Here is a 17,872-nt window from a genome sequence, read left to right on the forward strand (position 1 = left end):
AAGTTCGAACCTCGTTCGCGGTCATTCTGGTTGCACTGTGACGTTATCATCTCTTAAAGGGACAGTACACTAATTCAAGAAGAATAACTGAGGTACAAGCTGTGGAAAGTCACGTGCAGAAAATAAATCATTACAAAATACAATTTAGTATTGATCACATAATTTTCTATCAAATTATTTTACATCATTTCACTTTATCTTGTTCAATTTCTCATGAAATGTGTTATATTATTGTTTGACAAATATGTAAATTATTTGCTTGTATTTTTTTTTGTTTAAAAAGTATCTTAAAAAGTCATGATGAATGAAAAAACAATAATAAAAAAAACTGCAACGATAATTGCCAGTTTTCATTGACATGGTAAGAGGTACTCATTTAACATGTAGTATGTTTATTATTAAAGTACTAGTGACATAGCATAATAAACAGTCCTCAATGTGACGCAGTGCAGCTGTACACTACTGCAATCTACAATAATAAACATATTAATTAATACCTATCTGATCATGAGCAAGTGTACCTAATTTTGAAGCCAGTGCATGCATCAATAATGTATTTTTAGTCAAATCAATTCACACTGTATGATTTGAAGGTTAATTGGACTTTTTTTCCCCTAGTGGCAAATGTTCAACATGCCAAGGAACGTGGTAATGGTTGTATAAGTCTGTTGGTTTACTCTTTAAACCACCGAAACTGAACAAATCAAATAAACTGCATGTACAACAAACATACTGCATGCTTAACCTTATATTAGGCATTAATTTGAAGACATCGTTATCAATGCACAGAAAGAAAAGTTTATATGAGATGAGGCCATCAACAAGCTGCCAACTGAGTGATATGTGGTTCACTCGGTTACTGTCTCTATGGCAACAACACAGCTTGAAGCCACTATGTGTTTGCTTAAAACTGATGAGCATTATTGTTGGCCTCTCGGTTGATCTGCCTGCCGTGCGTGTGCCTCAAACGTGTGAAAAGGGCGGATTAATGAAAATCCTGTGGCTTGAGCTTATTCATGCAAAAAGACCAACAGTGTGGACAGTGAAGGTCAAATGTATGTGAAAGGCACATAGAAGGCTGAAAGACATCTCAAAACACTATTCATATGCTATATTTCCACTCCTATTATGCTTTTATAAAGGAGAATGTGATCATTTAAAATTATTTGCATTTGTAGTTCAAATTCAAAATAATAAATGAACTTATTCAAATGGGAGTTTTCCGTTCTATGCCGAGAGACTTCCCGATTGAGACGACCGAACAGTGCCTGTGTTTTAAATGTTGTTTGTTCTTGTGTTATTTGAAGAACATAATTGCACCTAAAACATTGTTTTTCTGTACACTGTCACCTCCTTGTAACTGTTCTTATGATGTGCTGCTGACCTCTTGGCTTGACCTTTGTCAAAGAGATCCTGATCTCAATGAGTTTTTATCGGGTTAAATAAAGTTTGTTTTTTTAAAACATAGTATTTTCAATATATTCAAGTATAAATTCACACATAGTGTCATTCATTTCATATTCCAATTAATTGAAGCGTGAATATTGTAATTGTCGTTAATTTTCGTTCGCCTGTGCTTCAGAGTCGTTGGTCTCCCGGGAGGACTCCGACTTCCGTCTGGCATGGGGTGAATGAAGACTTCGAGACACTTGGCGTTTGGGCTAATTCGATTTATTGAACAGGCCTTAGTGTCATAGCAGCTGCGGTATTGCCAGAACGACGAAAAAGCCCCCGAAAAACCCCTGGATCTCAGTTTATCAAGGTTTAATTCTCTGGGCGTGGAATTAGCCCCTCCTTGGGGCACCCGTGAGAGGGCCGTTCCTCATGACCATATTTGGACTTGCACTCCCCTGCGGGTGTCTCTTTTACTCTGTCTGGTCAATCTTTCTCCCCTGGGCCCTTGGTTGCGATAATGAAAACCAGTCCTCTCTGATGACCTGACCTCGGTTGTAAAGACCGGTCAGGTTTCGGTCAAGGATTAGCCGGAAACCCCACTATCCATATAACTGATTTAAGGATGTCCTTGGATGTAGAAGTGCAAACAAAAGATTGTTGGAGTGAATACCGATCTCCCACCCTTTGACCCTCTCAAAGGAGGTCTGGTTTCAGTACTATTGAAATATACTACATAATGAACTACATATTGGATCAACATGATTTTAAATATTTTCCTTCATTGAACCCATTAGACTTTAATCTGTTGATAAACACCTAAATCAAAACAAAATACAGTAATGGCCAGTAAAAGAGTACATTTTTAGGGGGGAAAGCCAAAAGAGAAAACAAAAACTCTTAGAAAATAGTGGGGCGGTCTTTATCACAACAAAATAAAGGCTCATTGGTACAATTTCATACATGGTTCACATGCCAAACGCTGCAGGTAAAACAAGGGTGTCAGTGTTTGGAGAGAAAATCCCACTTGGGGCGTAATACCACAGAGGTTTACAGTTCAAAAACATAATCTGCTTAGGCTCTCAAACTGCCAATAAAACGTGTATATTTTTACACACCAAATTTAAATGTTGACTCACTGCAAAAATGACATAGTTATTAGGCCCCTTAAGATCGTTATGTGAAGTGTTTTGTTTTAAAGTTTGGTCAGCAATTCATTACATTTTGGGTTATGAAGGAACCAAAATATAAGACATTAATGTGACCTGTTATGCATTTCTGTTCACTTTAATACTCCACACTGTCTACCAAAGATGATTTTGCTGTTACAGTTTAAATACGGGCTACCTAATAAACTGTTTGGTTAGTGTAAGTACATGTTTCACGTGTACATCGAGAGCTGTGACATCTTCTTACAAAAACTTACATTCCATATACTTGCATGTTATTTTCCTTGATGGTAGTGCATACATTGACAGCTTAGAGCAGCAGTAACGAGGACCTGAAGGTATTTCTTCTAATCTGGGAGGAGAGTGTTTAAAACCAGCAGGATGGAGGCTGAGGGCCACAGACGGCTCCAATAGCAGCTCGGCCGCTCGCACGAACACACTCAGTCCTTTGTGAACGTCAGCAAGAGCCGAGCCGAGCAATGATGATATTCCTCATGGACCTGCAGATGATGCTGCTGGACATGATTTACTTCATCCTGCGCAACACCCTGCGGGCCGTCCTGCGACCGCGCGTCAAGCCCATCGACGGCGAGCTGGTGCTGATCACTGGGTCGGGAGGAGGCCTGGGTCGCCTCTTTGCCCAGGAGTTCACCAAGCAAGGTGCCGAGGTGGTGCTGTGGGACGTGGACGGCGCCACCAACGAGCGAACAGCCAACCTGGTGCGCGACTTGGGGGGAAAGGCGCACGCCTACACTGTGGATGTCACCAAAAGGGAGGACGTGTATCGCTACGCCGATCTGGTGCGGAAGGACCTGGGTCGGGATGTCACCATGCTGGTGAACAACGCCGGAGTGGTGGCTGGCCAACGAGTGCTGGACTGTCCGGACGAGCTCATCGAAAGGACCATGAGGGTCAACTGTCTCGGACTCTTCTGGGTGAGACACACCATTTCAAGCATTTTTTTTTTCTACAGCAACTAGAACAATAGTGGAACCTACTATTATCCATTACTTCTGACTTCAAAACTAGTTATCCATCAATTTGTGTGTCCATGTAATAATCTGAGGAGGCGATTAAGTATTTACATGGTTTCATAGTTACAGTATAACGACCCTCTGGGAGAAACCATAACTATAATGTGGCCTGCAACCAAAATGAGTTGGACACCCCTGCTTTTTGCAAAGGTTTAGGGTCACCCAGACACCCAGTTTTTCATAAAAACACACCGCTGTATATACAGTGGTGCCTTGAGATTCGAGTTACCCGATTTAGGAGTTTTACGTGATACAGATGATTTGTTTCCTTTGACTTGCGAGCATACATTTGAGATACGAACGCTGTACGGTGGCAATGAATGCAACTCAACTCACTTCATAAAGAGCCGCAATTTGGCAGATAGTGAACAATTCTTCAAGCTGTTTATTGCCACTCCCAGTTGAGGTTTACTGTCAACCAAAACAGAAAACAAAGAGCATTGCATGTTATGTTTTTAAAACAACCACATAGTATTGCCTTATGCAAGTTAACAAACAATGCAAAACGCCATATACGGGCTAACAAATAGCAGTGGTGTTGCGGTGTTATAACCATTTAAGTAACGGATATTTAAACAAAAACGGTGGTGCAACACATGCAGAGATAAGACAATACTCACAGGCATACATTCTTTACCCTCTGTCAAGACTGACTTAGCACCCCACCCGGCACACACACCTCCTCACCCCTGTGGCCAAGGCACACACACAAGAGGGCAATAAACTGATTCTCTTCAGTTCAGTGGACATTGCGCATTGCCCTCGGTTGTGGCAAAAACTATTTAATTATTACATTCTATTTAATTATGTCATTACTGTATTTTTTAGAGTACAATACTATACTTATTTTTTTATTTTAAAAAAAATTGAGGGGGAGGCTGGAATGGAATAATGGAATTTTTATTCATTTCAATAAGGAAAGATGATATTAGATTAGAGTGTTTGAGTTACGAGCATGGTTACAGACTGAATTAAACTCGTATTTCCAGGCAACACATTAAATTCTGCGATTCCTAAATTTGGGGGTCATTTAGAAATGTCCTTATTTTATTTTTTCATTTATTTTATTTTTTTTACCAGATTAACATCTAGACTAGGAGTGTCAAACTCTTTTTTGTCTCGGGCCGCCTTGTAGTTATGATTTCCCTCAGAGGACCGTTAGAACAGTGAAACCATATAAATGTTTAGTGACTCTAGAGCCACCACAGTTTAAGAGGTGTCCAGGCTGATCCACCAATACTAAATTAGGCAGGGTTATAATAAAAAAAAAAAAAAAAAAAAAAAAAAAACTTGAATTGCAAAATACATTTTCATCCTCAACTCCTGGCACACAGCAGGTTATTGTTGCTAAAAAATATAGTGCACAAACACAATCCCCCTTCTCAGCATTACTCACAATCCTCTTAATGCGAAGCTGCTCATGCAACAAAAGCATCCCTTCACGTTGAGCAACATTCAGTTAAGTCACGGTTGAACATTACGTACCTCTGCGTCACTTTGTGTGTGCGTACCAGACAGTGAAGGCCTTCCTGCCTCAGATGAAGGCCAAGGATCACGGCCACATCGTGACCATCGCCAGCGTGTTGGGCCTCTTCAGCACAGGTTGCGTAGAGGTAAACCAGGATTGGAGGACAACCTGCAACACAGCTTCAACATTTATCACAAACACAGCAATTTCAGATGTTTTTCCAGACAAGTCTAGCATAAATGGATGTGTTTCTTCCACCTGAGACAGGACTACTGTGCCAGTAAGTTTGCTGCGGTGGGTTTCCATGAGTCTCTTGCTCACGAGCTGCTGGCTGAAGAAGTGGAGGGAGTGAAGACCACGCTGGTGTGTCCTTACATCGTGGACACAGGCATGTTTGAGGGCTGCCAGATAAGGTGTGTCAGCATTATTGCTAATTCCATACCAGTACAGTGGTGCCTCGAGATACGAGTGACCCAATTTACGAGTTTTTTAAGGTACGAGCCGTCGTCGGGCTGAATTTTTGCTTTGACTTGGAACCAACAATTTGAGATACAAGTGTTGTACGGCGCCAGTGAACTCAGCTCACTTTACAACTAGCAGCAGTTTGGCAGTGTGAACAAAATTTCACAAAAGAGGCTGCAAGCTGTTTAATAATAAAGCTTTTTTTAAATAAATCTGCAAAAATTTCAACAATTCTGTTTTTTTCTGTCAATATGGGCTGCTGTGTGTACATTGTGGAAAAACATTAACTTAAATGATTTTAACAAATGGCTGCAATATGATAGTGAAACATTTAAGAGGGTCTGAATACATTCCGTACCCACTGTATTTACCTACCAATGGACTACTGTGGTATTCCCATTTTGTACAATTTCCTACTAAATTCTGGTGACTGCTAACAGAAAGGAGATGGAGCTCATCTTGCCTCCTCTGGATCCTCAGTACTGTGTGGAGCAAGCCATGAACGCCATCCTCATAGATCAACCCCTAGTGTGCATTCCACGTCTCACCTACCTGGCTGTCCTATGCAGAGCGTCAGTGCCACATCTCGTCCAGCTCACACACCGACCGAAACCTGCCTATTGCCTATACGTATATATTTTTAACGGTTTACCTTCTTTCAGGTTGCTGCCATGGGAATCCAATGTGGTTTCGTATCGTTTCATGGGCTCCGACAAGTGCATGTATCCCTTCATTGATGCCAAGAAGAAACAAATGTTAAATGGTGTCAACTCGCTTGCATAGGTTTCTTGTCTTTGCAAGTCAAAATATAATACATTTCATGCAAAATGTCATTCTGCAATGTCAGATGAAAAAAGAGAATTGGGCTACTTTCAGGATTCACTACTCACAGACTGAAGGTCAAAACACATGCAGAAGGCGAGATGACGACTCAAACAAGTGGTTATCAGCCCTACAGTTTTGTTCAATCAAAAAAAGGAAACGATGCAACTCTGTAACATCTGTGCTGTATGTTTATAAAATTAAAGAAGTGACCTCCATTGTCTTAGTGTTTCCTGACCTTTGTCAAGTCACATATTTTATCCATCCATCCATTTTCTGAGCTGCTTCTCCTCACTAGGGTCGCGGGCGTGCTGGAGCCTATCCCAGCTGTCATCGGGCAGGAGGCGGGGTACACTCTGAACTGTTTGCCACCCAATCGCAGGGCACATCGAAAAAAACAATCATCCGCCCTCACATTCACACCTACGGGCAATTTAGAGTCTCCAATTAATGCATGTTTTTGGGATGTGAGAGGAAACCGGAGTGCCCGGAGAAAACCCATACAGGCACGGGGAGAACATGCAAACTCCACACAGGCGGGGCCGGGGATTGAACCCTGGTCCTCAGAACTGTGAGGCTGACGACAGGCAAAGGTGGACACACAGTTCAATTGTACCTTCTGCCATATGCACACCATACAGCTCTTTTGGCACGTACTTGCTATGCTATTGGCATCTTGGGGACATTTGAAGGTAATGCCACCCAAATGAGTTCCTTTGCCAACCCCCTGCCTGCAGTGTAGCTTTTTCCTGCGACACAATTTATTTGTAATTTTTTTGGAAATCATTTTATTCAAACCACTAATGAGATGAAGATAAGCCTCAAAGCAAAATAAAAATAAAGACTTGATAATTTGCATGAGCCACTGACACCTACTGTGCCGTGAAACGGATGGCAGCAAACGCACAGCGATTCTTCATGTGTAAGGTCTCTCATATAAAAAAAAAAAAAAAAAACTTATGTTAAAAATCAGTATGCAAGTATTCCGCTTAAGCTGACTTTTCCCCTGCTCGCTGTCATGTTTCCGATGTAGGATGACAACATTCGGGTCCAGCATTCGCTGATCTTGAAAGAAAGAAAAAAGACAAGATAACACAGATGTTTCTTTTGTGCGTAAGAGCACGCAGGTTTAATTATCTTGAGGAGACAGGAGGCTGACAAATGAGGAAAAAGGGAGTTAAGACTGCCCAACCATACACAGTGGATACAACATCACGTTACATCACAGGCTACAATTACAGTAAAACATTTTTTCCTGGCCCTGCACAGTAAATGTCAGTAACACCTCACTTGTGGTTTTTGAACAAAAGCACTGCAAGAACATCGACAGCTGCACCCTAGACCAGGATTAGGGGAATAAAAAAAAGAAAAGGAATTGGGACTTTTTCATGTAGAACCTTAAAGGGTTAATAACACAGAATACCTAAAAACAAGCATCAACAGGACATATTTCACAGTTTATCCCTCCAAGTGAAGCCCCAAAGCACTGGCTAGGATGCAGCTATTTCAACTACAGAGCAACAAAAGAATGCACAATTAAACAACATCAAGGAGAGCAAAACCAAAATGTTCAGTTCAATTGTTTAACTGTGAATATGGTGCAACGGTGAACATGACTGACGTTTGAGCGTGTACGGCCGCCAAATGTATCTGCAGCGTTTTTGAACACAGTGTCTTCAAGTTTACTCTAGTGCTTTTACACTCAAGCCTACATGATGGTCTAAACGCTGCCGTCCAGTGGCTGGGCCAGTGTGCTTGAGTTAGCTGGTTTGGGGTGCAGCTCGACCGCAACCGCTTGTTTGCCACATCTGTTGGAAACGAGCCTGGTTAATGAGTAGCCATTTACATGGACATGTTTAAGTCTGACTATAAAGAAAGGAAGCTTACCCAGAGGCTGCTCCGTTTCCTGTTCGCTCGTTTGACAGCTGGTCGTACTCCGAGAGCAATTTCAATATATTAAGTGCAGCCTGTACAGGTGAAGAACAGTAAGTTACAGTTTTTTTTTTTTTTTCATGCAAATTAAATGACTGTTGGTTACAGGTAAACAGGCAATGCACAAAATACAATTACTTCAGGTAGTTGTTTGCTTGTACAATAAAACCTCCAAAGTCTAAGTTAGTGGTAAAATTAGAAGTTCAAACAAAATGTAGGCACCACACTCTCCCGCCCATCCAGAAACATCTTGCGCTGTGTGAGTTTTTGTACAATCTTAAAACTAAGAATATTTCATTTTCATGTTCGAAATCCAACTGTATAGTGTCTGCTTGATTCATTAGGGACCGTGAAGAGCAAAAATCTGCGCATAATTGCCAGCCATTATAATTGCCTTGAAATGTTTGTTTTAAAACTTCTTGAATAAGGGTGGATAAACCACGAATAAGCGTATCCGGTTTATTCACCCCTAAAAAGAAAAGAAAACAAAAAATGGGGAAAAAAACAGAAAACAAATGGGGGGGGGGGGGGGGGGGGGGGGTCAATGTTCGATGTTTAGGCTTTGTTTGTGTTTACATACAGTATAACACATTTGTACAAATAAAAAAATACACATATTTAACTTTTGTCCAAATACACCATCTATAAAGAAAGCAACATTTTAGCAAGTTCGGCTTCATATAATCATGTCATCAACCTGTAGTTATGCTTGTTATTGCAGCATACACAGGAAGTCCGCGAGCCCGTTTCTGGGTTTGGTCACGTGATGTTCCGTATATGGCAAATGAATTAAGTTTTTATGATGGTGACAGTTTAACTCAAAAAGATTTAATTCCCTTTACATCATTTCCTATGCGAAAAAACTATTGAAATTACAACAACTTTGAATTTGACCAGAAAACAAACCCAAAATGGATTATGTTAAACTTTGGAGGTGCAAAGGGGAAGGCAGAGGGACTTGGGGGCGGGGTGCATCCAAACGGGTTTCGGGGGGGATCCAAACGCCACACCCGCCTCACCGCTCCGTCGACAAATCAATTTCGCGTCTGGAAAAATGTAATTTGAGGAGGAAAGATTTCCACCCTCTCCACCTTCCACCCGGTCGAGAATTGGTTTTCAGGGGGCATCACCAAAGGGTTGTGTGCCCCTGCCAGCAACACACCTTTGAACTGTACACTGTTTGGAGGTTCCACTGTATAAGCCGTAGTACAGAAATGAGCTTATGTATCGATTGTCCTACCATATCATGACAGGATTCTATGTCTTTTCCCATTCCATGACTGATGAGCGGTGAATGGGAGGAACAGTTAATCAGTGATACTAACTCGTTTTTATTATTTTTAGGGAAATCTTTGTATTCCACCTGCAAACAAATAAGAATTTGTAAGTGTGAAGCACACAACACTGAGCTGATTGAGTGACTAAAGGCTTTGAAGATGGCTACCTGCAGACCCTGCACAGATGCAAGATAAGCGAGTTGTTCTGAGGGCCTGGTGAGGGGCCCGTGGGGCGTCTGGGTCAGGATATTTTTGCTCTTTCGAATCGTCTCAGCTGTCTGGGAGGTGCCGGAGTACAGCAGCTCATTGGCAATTATGGCAGTCACGGTGGCCTTGCCTGGGTTTGGTGTTGCTCGTGTGTAGTCCTTGGCCTGGGGTCCTTGGCAGGCACCGACCGCTAGAGCCACCTCAGGTACCATGGGTAGGATCCCCGCAGGCAGCTGCTGGTGGCTCAAGTAACGCAAGCGGAACTCCTCCTCCTTGGAACCTGGAAGATTTGGTGGGAGGTTGTGACAAGAGTAACAATTTGTACATTTCAACCACTACCACTCACCCAGTGGCACCGCCTCCACAGAGCCAGGCTCAAAAAATGTCACTTTGCGTCCATCACCAGGCTTTTTCACGGGGGTCTGAAGATTCCACAAACAACACACATTTAAGATTACACATACAAACAGGGTCGTGCTTTTAGATGACCTAAAAAGGTAAAAAAATACCCTCTCTTCAGTTTTAAGTGCCGGTTTAGGGGGCTGAGGCTGAGGCACTTTGTATCCCAGAATCTCCAACATTTTCTCTGCCGCGTTCTTCTTGGCCACCTTTTTGCTCGGCCCCATGCCCTCCGCAGACTGGCCGCACACTCTCACCTATTAACAAAAGCATTGAGGCGACAGGCATTAAAAGAGGCGAACATACTACGCCAGATGATTGACGTGTGGTTTTGCCACGGACTCACTTGCATGACGAACTCCCGACGCCGCGGCAGTCCTCTCTCCGTCACCATGCTGTATTCTGGCTCCCTCTCCTTCTTGGCCTGTTGGATCTGAGCCAGACGACTGATGGGATTCATTCCCTGGCCGTATTCCGGGCTTGTCTGCAACTGTGGGCAACACGTGGGATTCTGACGTGGATTCATTTCACTGAAACTCATTTTTCATCTTGAAGATAAGATATCTTGTTATTATGTCCTCAAGCACAACAAGCATTAAATAATTTCATTACTTGTCAGAGGAAGCCAGTCATTTAGGATCAAGCAAGTGAATGGTCTGCAGACAAAATGTAACAGGAAAGCTGTGATCAAGACTTTAATGAAGTAGGAAATATCAAATTTGGAGCTTATGAGGTCTGACTACGAAACAAAACACTTGTCAGTCAGATGTAGGAAATCTGCAGATTCCTGGTCTCCTGAAATACTGCATAAGCGGATGTCGTGTTTCATACGACATGTAATGCTCAATGAAGCGATGCAGGGTCATTTTTAATTTTTTAGAACTGAAGAAGCCTTTTGGACAAAAGGTGAAACGTTTTGAGCAATCAAGAAAACTCCAGTTGCCTCAAATCAACCTTTGCAAATTTTTGTTTTACTCCATAAAAAATATATATTGCAAAACATACATACCTACAACACAGACAGTGTGTGCGCGACTGCCTGTCACTTGGTAGGTCCTTTATTTCATGTGTTGACATCTCATCAAGAATCAGTACACTCTAGTTGGGTTATTCCGTAACACTTGGCTAATGCACTTAAATGTGAGGACATTCATTTAATCCACCAGTTCATGCGTCTTTCCTTTTCTATTTTAAACAGGGAAGCTAATATGATGTTTGCTGTGGAAAAACGTGATTTTTTTTGTATTTTGGGCCATGTTAAATTAATGGCCAAAACATTTCAATGTTAACTACTAATTGATCATTAAGTTGCCATTTAATGGATCAAGTTTATTTGTTACAATTGTGCTATGATGAAAGAAGACATTACGCAGTTTTTTTCACTAATTTTTGTGCTATGATTAAAGGAGAGATTTAGCAATTGTTGACCTGATGGGTGGACAGGCACTCCAAAGATGCAACTTTTTGGATACAAGTAATTCAAGTCTCTTTTAAACTCTTTCATGTGCAACATTTTAGGTGTACCTTGATGATGGATTTGGTTTTCTTCTTGATGCGCGGCAGCGTCTTCTCCATGCTGGGTATGTGAGGTAGCCTCTTCAAATCCCCGAGCACAGCGGCAGCTGCCAACTTTTTGGCGATCTTTTTACTCTTACCCTCTCCCTCTCCAGTGAACTCTCCCACTGCAACACGCACTACAAAGCTCTTGATGTGTGGCGGGCCTTCTTCTTTTAACACCTGGATAACACAAAGATATTGACAGCTGGGAAGCTCCCTGCCAATATGCTGCTAATGAGCCTCCAATTCAAAATGTGTAATACCTCAAAATTTACAGGTAGGTTGCGCTTCAGTGCAATCTCAAACACTTGACTGATTTCTGACTTATTGAGGTTTTCTTCGGGCTCTTCGTTTACCTGTGAGAGAAAAAGCAATGAAGACTGACTCAATTGGTTAACTAAAACGCTGACTGCACTCCTCTCACCTCTGGCATTTGCTGCAATATGGGCACCTTTTGCAGGACTTTAAGGGCCTTCATGGCAGCATCCTGCTTGGCGAGCTGCCGCGTGCGTCCCCTCCCGATAAACTGCTGGCCTCCAATGGATAGTTCCATGTGGTAGACAATTGGTCCCATGGGGGCAAATGGGTAGTAGTAACTGGACACACAATTAACGGTGTTTCTTTAACAAATTAAAAAAAACAGTGGAAGATAGACGGGCCAAACTTACTGTTGCATAGAGCGCTGATAGGGCCCCCCGAAACGGACACCATAATTCATGTTTGGTGGTCTCATCGGGTATTGGTTGATGGGTTTGTATATGGGCTTTTTACAAAGTTTTGAGCATAATGCGTTCAACTCCATGATTTGAATCATACCGTCTGCCAGAAAAATAAAAGCACACACAAAAGCAACCAATCATGATATAAGCACATAAAAGAGCGTATTAAAAAAAACTAATTTATTTGTCATGAGCAGTCAGTGGAAGAGGCCCACCTGGGTTCTTGCCTGTGTTGCGTGGTGTCCTGATGGTGGGCTTGGGAAGTACGGTATGAGCCAGGGCAGATGTAGCAGCAGAATGCTGGGCCTTCTTGATGCTGGTCCCCTCGGAATCCCAGTGCTGATTTCCCAGTGTGAGCCGCACTGAGAAAATCTGATGAAAACAAGGGACATTAAAAGCGCTTCATTTTTAAATAATAATGAAAAAATTAAGTTTGTTTGTGAAAGATTTTCCCCACATACTTTGGAGTGAGCCGGTCCTTGCTCGCTCAGTAGCTTATACTCAGGTTGGAGCTTGTTGAAACGGGCCAACTCATTCACCAAACACATGGGGGTCTTCTCTTTAGGGTTTGCCATGTTAGATACTGGAAGAACAAAATAATAAATAATTGGGAAAACTCCATAAATGGTTAAAAGATAAATGAGTGAAATGAAAATGAGCGAACGGGGATGTACAGTTGGCCAGCTGTTAACTGGCTTTAGTGTTAGCCAGTCTTTGTGTGCGTGTGTTTGTGTGTGCGTGTGTTGAGTGACTTGGTTATCAGCAGGTAGGCTAAGAATGTGCTGGTGTTTGCTGCATTTTGTTCACGTTTGTCCAATAAAGCAATTGAAAGAGCACCAGCAGCTGTTTATATCCTACATCTAACCTAACCACTTGTTATGGATTACAATTCAATCTAACTAGCAGTGGTAGGCTATATTCAATTAGCTAACTTTTTTTTGTGTGCGTCCTGTTCGGTCAAGCAGAATAGAGGATCTGTATCCCTTTTATGCCGGGACAGTTTTACTGTGTCACAGTGGAGTTTTTAAGTTTCCGCTGTGGTTTCTTAGTATTCCAATTAGGATTAACACGATCAGGATTTTTGGGGCCGATCACCGATCAGCAAGTTTAACAACCCGATAACCGATCATCGATCCGATCACAAGATGGAGCATTGTGTCCATTTACATGACTTGTTCATTTATTGTATATACTTGTGTACTGTATACCGTGTCCATCCATCCATTTTCTGTACCGCTTATCGTTATAGTATCGTTTGTTTTTAAATGCTTTTAATCATGTAAATAACATTGAGTTACCTTGATTATGAAATGCGCTATATGAATAAATTTGCTTTGCTTTCTCCAAAGCTGGAGAAATTGCTTTAAAAAAGAGGAATGGCCTCAATGCCAAAACACTGGAAAACAAATGTTTTTAAACTCCCTTCTTCAAGGACAAGTACATAAGAAACATCTCACAATCACAACACTTTCACTCTGTTGACAGAGTATATATTTTTAAGGTATTTTAAACTTAGATTAACATATAACATACAATAACCTAAATAACATTACATATGGTTACGTACAATAATATTTAAGAGGAAGCGTCCATACCATATCAATAGTTTGCCCAATGTGCCACAACACTTCACGATGCCTGATCTACCCATCACTAGCATTATTCTTAAAAAATATTGTATTGTATGTTAACAGTGTACACTTGTATTATTCTCACATTTCCTGCAGATTTCATGGATTCATCAAGGTGACGATTTGAACAAGGAAAACATTAGGCACAAACAAACCTGTGATGGTAGTGTAGGGCGTGGCTGAGCCCGCAGGGAGAGCGGAGCTCCTGACGGGCTGGCTGGCGCTCTCCGACGCCAACGTGCTCGTGGCACAGGGGATGCTGAAGCCTGGCTGAGGCTGAGACTGCTGAGGCTGCCCAAGCTGCAGTGGGGCGGTGGCCGCAGGCATGGGACTGGCCGGACACTGGAACTGGAGCTGGGACATCCTTGCTGCTCTGGCTTTGTCAGGGAGGACAGCTTTGATAAGAAACTTTTCAGTGTAGCAATGATGGGGAAACTGTTGATAGAAAAGAGGGTCGATTAGCACTGTTGTGAACATGAGAAATAAGATTGCGGTAGAACCCTTTGTTACAACCTCAGCTCAATGGCCGCAACAAAAAGGGAGACACACCGTGTATGAAGAATACTCAAATAATAGTTTTTTAAAAATACATTAACAAAAACAACAAAAAAACAATTGAACAAAATGAGACGACATTAAAGCAAATTAGAATATTTAAATAAAGGATATACATATGTGAATAATCAGTTCGAGTCAGTCATGTAATGAGTGGAAGATCTATATGTGGATGGTGTAAAGTGCAAACATAAGGATAACAAAACATGAATCCAAGCCCAAGACCAAAAAAGTGACATGCAGGCTGGACAGGCTGTCCTGTAGCCAGGGGTGGACAGCTGAGGAGCAAAGAGTAAATGTGCTCCACACATGACATGGGACTCCTGGGTACCACATCTAACACACAGGCAAGGACGCCTAGAGCCCACGAGACTATACAAAAACAACCTCAGTCGAAAGTGATGAAAGGCCCCAAAACATTTAAGCAAAAAAAATAAAAAAATAAAAATGCTCATATTGATAACATTTTGTATGGCCATTGGCACAGTTGGATGATTAATCCAAATTCAAGTTCATTTACCAGGACTTGTGACTTTAATTGCTGCTAGGGAAACAGACGACCTTAACAGCATCAATCTCACATTGCATTCGGTATGATAAAATAGGAACACAGTATAATATAGCAATCCCACAATGACGCTAAACACTGCCCAAGACATGCTGGCCATTATACGTTGCGAAAGCAGTTATTCAATTACATGTTAGAAACTTATTACCTGAGGTGACAAATATTTTGCTAAAGTCACCTTGCCTCAGCTGCAAGGTTGCACGGTGACCCGGAGCTTAAAAAAATAAATACAAATTCCACGGTACCTCACGGTAAACAACAATACGATGCCGCTTTTTTAAGCAGCGTTTTATTATTTATTTTTTTATGCAGCAACAACCCTACCCAAATCTGTGTCTGAAGTCAGCTGCATTTTTTTCGGCGTATGTGCAAGACGGAGAGAGAGAGACAATAAATGGCTGCAAACTCTCGCATTCCTGGGAACCTTACAGACGCACGCAGCGTCATTTGATATTATGTTGCCTACATGGCCGACAGCATTGGCATGCCGACAGACACGCCGGCAAAGCCTAATATAAAAAAATACAGAGAATTTGAAATTGTTTTGTCAGGTATTATTCAACTGCTTTTAGTCATGGTATCTTTTCTGTACTGGTATTGAGTTACTTCACGCAAACATAGTATACAAGTCACCATTTTAGTATCATATCGACTCACTACTTACCTGTATAAGTTGGTGCAAATTAATGCTGGCGAGAAAAAAAATGTCAAAGCTTGTTTGATATCAGGAGAAATAAAACAAATCCCAGAAGAGAAAAAATAAAATAAAAAAATAAAAAAAACACGTTTTGAATGTCAATATGTTCTTGTATGAAAGAATGGGGATGGGGGGCGGGGGGAATCAGATTTTAGCGACGCAAACAGAAGATTTTATTTGAAGGCCGCATCACACAGCACTAGCCCTTGTAGAACTTGAGCCCCTAATAGGAAAAATTTACCCCACTTTGCTCCAACTTAAAGGCAGTTGTCAGAATGCTAATATTTGGTCATATCATTTAGCTTTCTTTATGTTTCCACTGTGTGAAAAATCTTGAGCAGACAGTTTTAAAAGCTGAACGACGCTGGAAAATTATTTCAGAGTTTAAATGTCATAGAATATATTAATGACACGTTCTGGTGGTACCCAAGGGAGAGAAATGTGATGACAAAATGGCCCCTGGAAAACAGAATTTTCAATATATGCTCCATTTAAGTGACACCCCTGCTAGTACCTAATAAAGTGAGTCTACATCCAGAAAACCCAACTGTGTAGACTTTACGAATTCCAGCGTTGTCATTTGTCTTTGATGTCTTGCATACTTGTAACACAAAGTATAATCCCGTAAGTGACAAACTGATCACAAGGGTTTAAACAGTCATGAGCTCAATCATCATTTTGACACACGCACACAAGGCTTTTCCCCCTCCAACAAAGAACTCCTTTTCTCAGCAGAGGAAACGAGGCCGCCGGGTGAGTACTGCTCTCTAGACCACGTCCGAGCTACCTTACCTAGTGTCCTCGCTAGTGCAGGTAACCACTTCAGAACCTTTGTTTTAATATCGAATTTACGACAAATTAAAGCGCTTCAATTGTGTCATCGCAAAGAAGAAGCACCAGCCTAAAAGCTACAGCGGCTGACATTTTTTTTCCGACACACAGGTAGGAGCGTATTCTCATTTTTCTCCCCCCACCGGAGACCCGAACAGTCGACCAAAGTGCTAGCTATGCTACGTTAGCCTCGAAAGTCTGCACAATACAAAGCCTCACCTTTATGTCCTCCTGTCAGATTTAAAGCTGCTCAATCGAACGCACTCGTTCAATGTCGTCCAAATTACTCAATTGCCTCTTTTAAGGGGTCATTCATGTTATTTTAAATCAAAATGGGGGCGATTGAGGGGTGGACATGGGGCGACAAGGCAAACACTAAAGAGAATGGCCCGATCAAGCGTCCGGATTCAGGAAGTGACGACATGACAAGAGGAAATACTTCCCAAATAAATTACTGTACACATACCGTATTCCTATTCCTGACAGTGTTCCCAATTTCATCTCTAATGGTCCGAACTAGTATATTCGTGACCTAATAAGCTATAAATAACTACGTTTCCGATTTTTGGGGAACAAATAATTACAGTACATTTTGCATTTTGTAATGCCCTTGGATGTGGTTCATTCAATATTAAATGTCCCTTTACTGAATAGTAAATGTTCCCTGCTATGGAATATACTGCACTGCATACTCAAGCACCTTTGCTTTAAACTCCAGTCATCTTAAAAAATGCCACATCTGCTGTGGAAACAACCACAGCACATGGGGTTGTTGCTTTTTCCAACTACATTCAGTTCAATATTGGCACATGTAGTAGCTTTTGCTCTGCAATGTTCCACATTGGATATAACACTTTTGCTTTAAAAGTTACGGTCAGCTTGACAGATGGCATGTCTGCTGTGGAAATGACAACAATCATGACACATGGGGATGTAAGATGTCAAAGAAATGGTAGCACCTAGTGCAGGGGTGTCAAACTTGACCCACATTTTAGTTACGATTTCCTAGAGGGCCATGACAGTGAAACAAACCATGTTTAATCGCCTCATCATATTACATATACGCAAGAAATCAAAACAAGGATAACAGTTTGTTCAACTATCGTTTAAGTTACTGTAAAAAGGGGTTTGGGAACAAAAAAATACAATACC

General features: G+C 41.6%; 2 protein-coding genes across 6 annotated transcripts; one reads left to right on the forward strand and one right to left on the reverse strand.

Moving 5' to 3' along the window:
* The first annotated feature begins 2,942 nt into the window (after positions 1–2,942).
* Positions 2,943–6,565, forward strand: rdh20 (retinol dehydrogenase 20). Its single transcript, XM_061786276.1, is given in 6 exon segments — positions 2,943–2,970; positions 2,973–3,496; positions 5,110–5,208; positions 5,331–5,476; positions 5,966–6,097; positions 6,188–6,565. Coding segments are annotated over 6 exon segments (1,050 nt in total). The 3' UTR covers positions 6,309–6,565.
* An 883-nt stretch (positions 6,566–7,448) lies between these two features.
* stau1 (staufen double-stranded RNA binding protein 1) lies at positions 7,449–17,135 on the reverse strand. Of its 5 annotated transcripts, XM_061786497.1 has the most exons (16): positions 16,940–17,135; positions 15,857–15,881; positions 14,225–14,504; positions 12,900–13,021; positions 12,654–12,810; positions 12,388–12,538; positions 12,144–12,315; positions 11,983–12,075; positions 11,687–11,899; positions 10,509–10,652; positions 10,273–10,419; positions 10,110–10,185; positions 9,724–10,043; positions 9,520–9,642; positions 8,235–8,314; positions 7,449–8,155 (listed from the first exon to the last, which is right to left on the reverse strand). In XM_061786497.1, exons 3-16 carry the CDS (start codon positions 14,430–14,432, stop codon positions 8,068–8,070), a joined length of 2,094 nt encoding a protein of 697 aa, XP_061642481.1. In that variant the 5' UTR covers positions 14,433–14,504; positions 15,857–15,881; positions 16,940–17,135; the 3' UTR covers positions 7,449–8,067. The 5 variants fall into 5 exon arrangements, with proteins under 5 accessions (XP_061642481.1, XP_061642482.1, XP_061642483.1 ...); XM_061786498.1 differs by lacking the exon at positions 15,857–15,881 and having other exon boundaries at positions 14,225–14,446; XM_061786499.1 differs by lacking the exon at positions 15,857–15,881 and having other exon boundaries at positions 12,666–12,810.
* Between the last annotated feature and the right edge of the window lie 737 nt (positions 17,136–17,872).

Source organism: Phyllopteryx taeniolatus, chromosome 9 (assembly GCF_024500385.1).
Source record: "Phyllopteryx taeniolatus isolate TA_2022b chromosome 9, UOR_Ptae_1.2, whole genome shotgun sequence".
NCBI classification, from domain to species: domain Eukaryota; kingdom Metazoa; phylum Chordata; class Actinopteri; order Syngnathiformes; family Syngnathidae; genus Phyllopteryx; species Phyllopteryx taeniolatus.

What these genes read in the sequence shown, in the direction of transcription:
- stau1 (XM_061786498.1), bottom strand. Translation starts at nt 14,432, where the DNA reads ATGTCCCAGCTCCAGTTCCAGTGTCCGGCCAGTCCCATGCCTGCGGCC. An exon ending in ACCTACCTGTAAATTTTGAG is followed by an intron (nt 11,900 to 11,982) that starts GTATTACACATT and finishes TGTGTTATCCAG; the next exon opens with GTGTTAAAAGAAGAAGGCCC. An exon ending in GGAAACGGAGCAGCCTCTGG is followed by an intron (nt 8,156 to 8,234) that starts GTAAGCTTCCTT and finishes CGTTTCCAACAG; the next exon opens with ATGTGGCAAACAAGCGGTTG.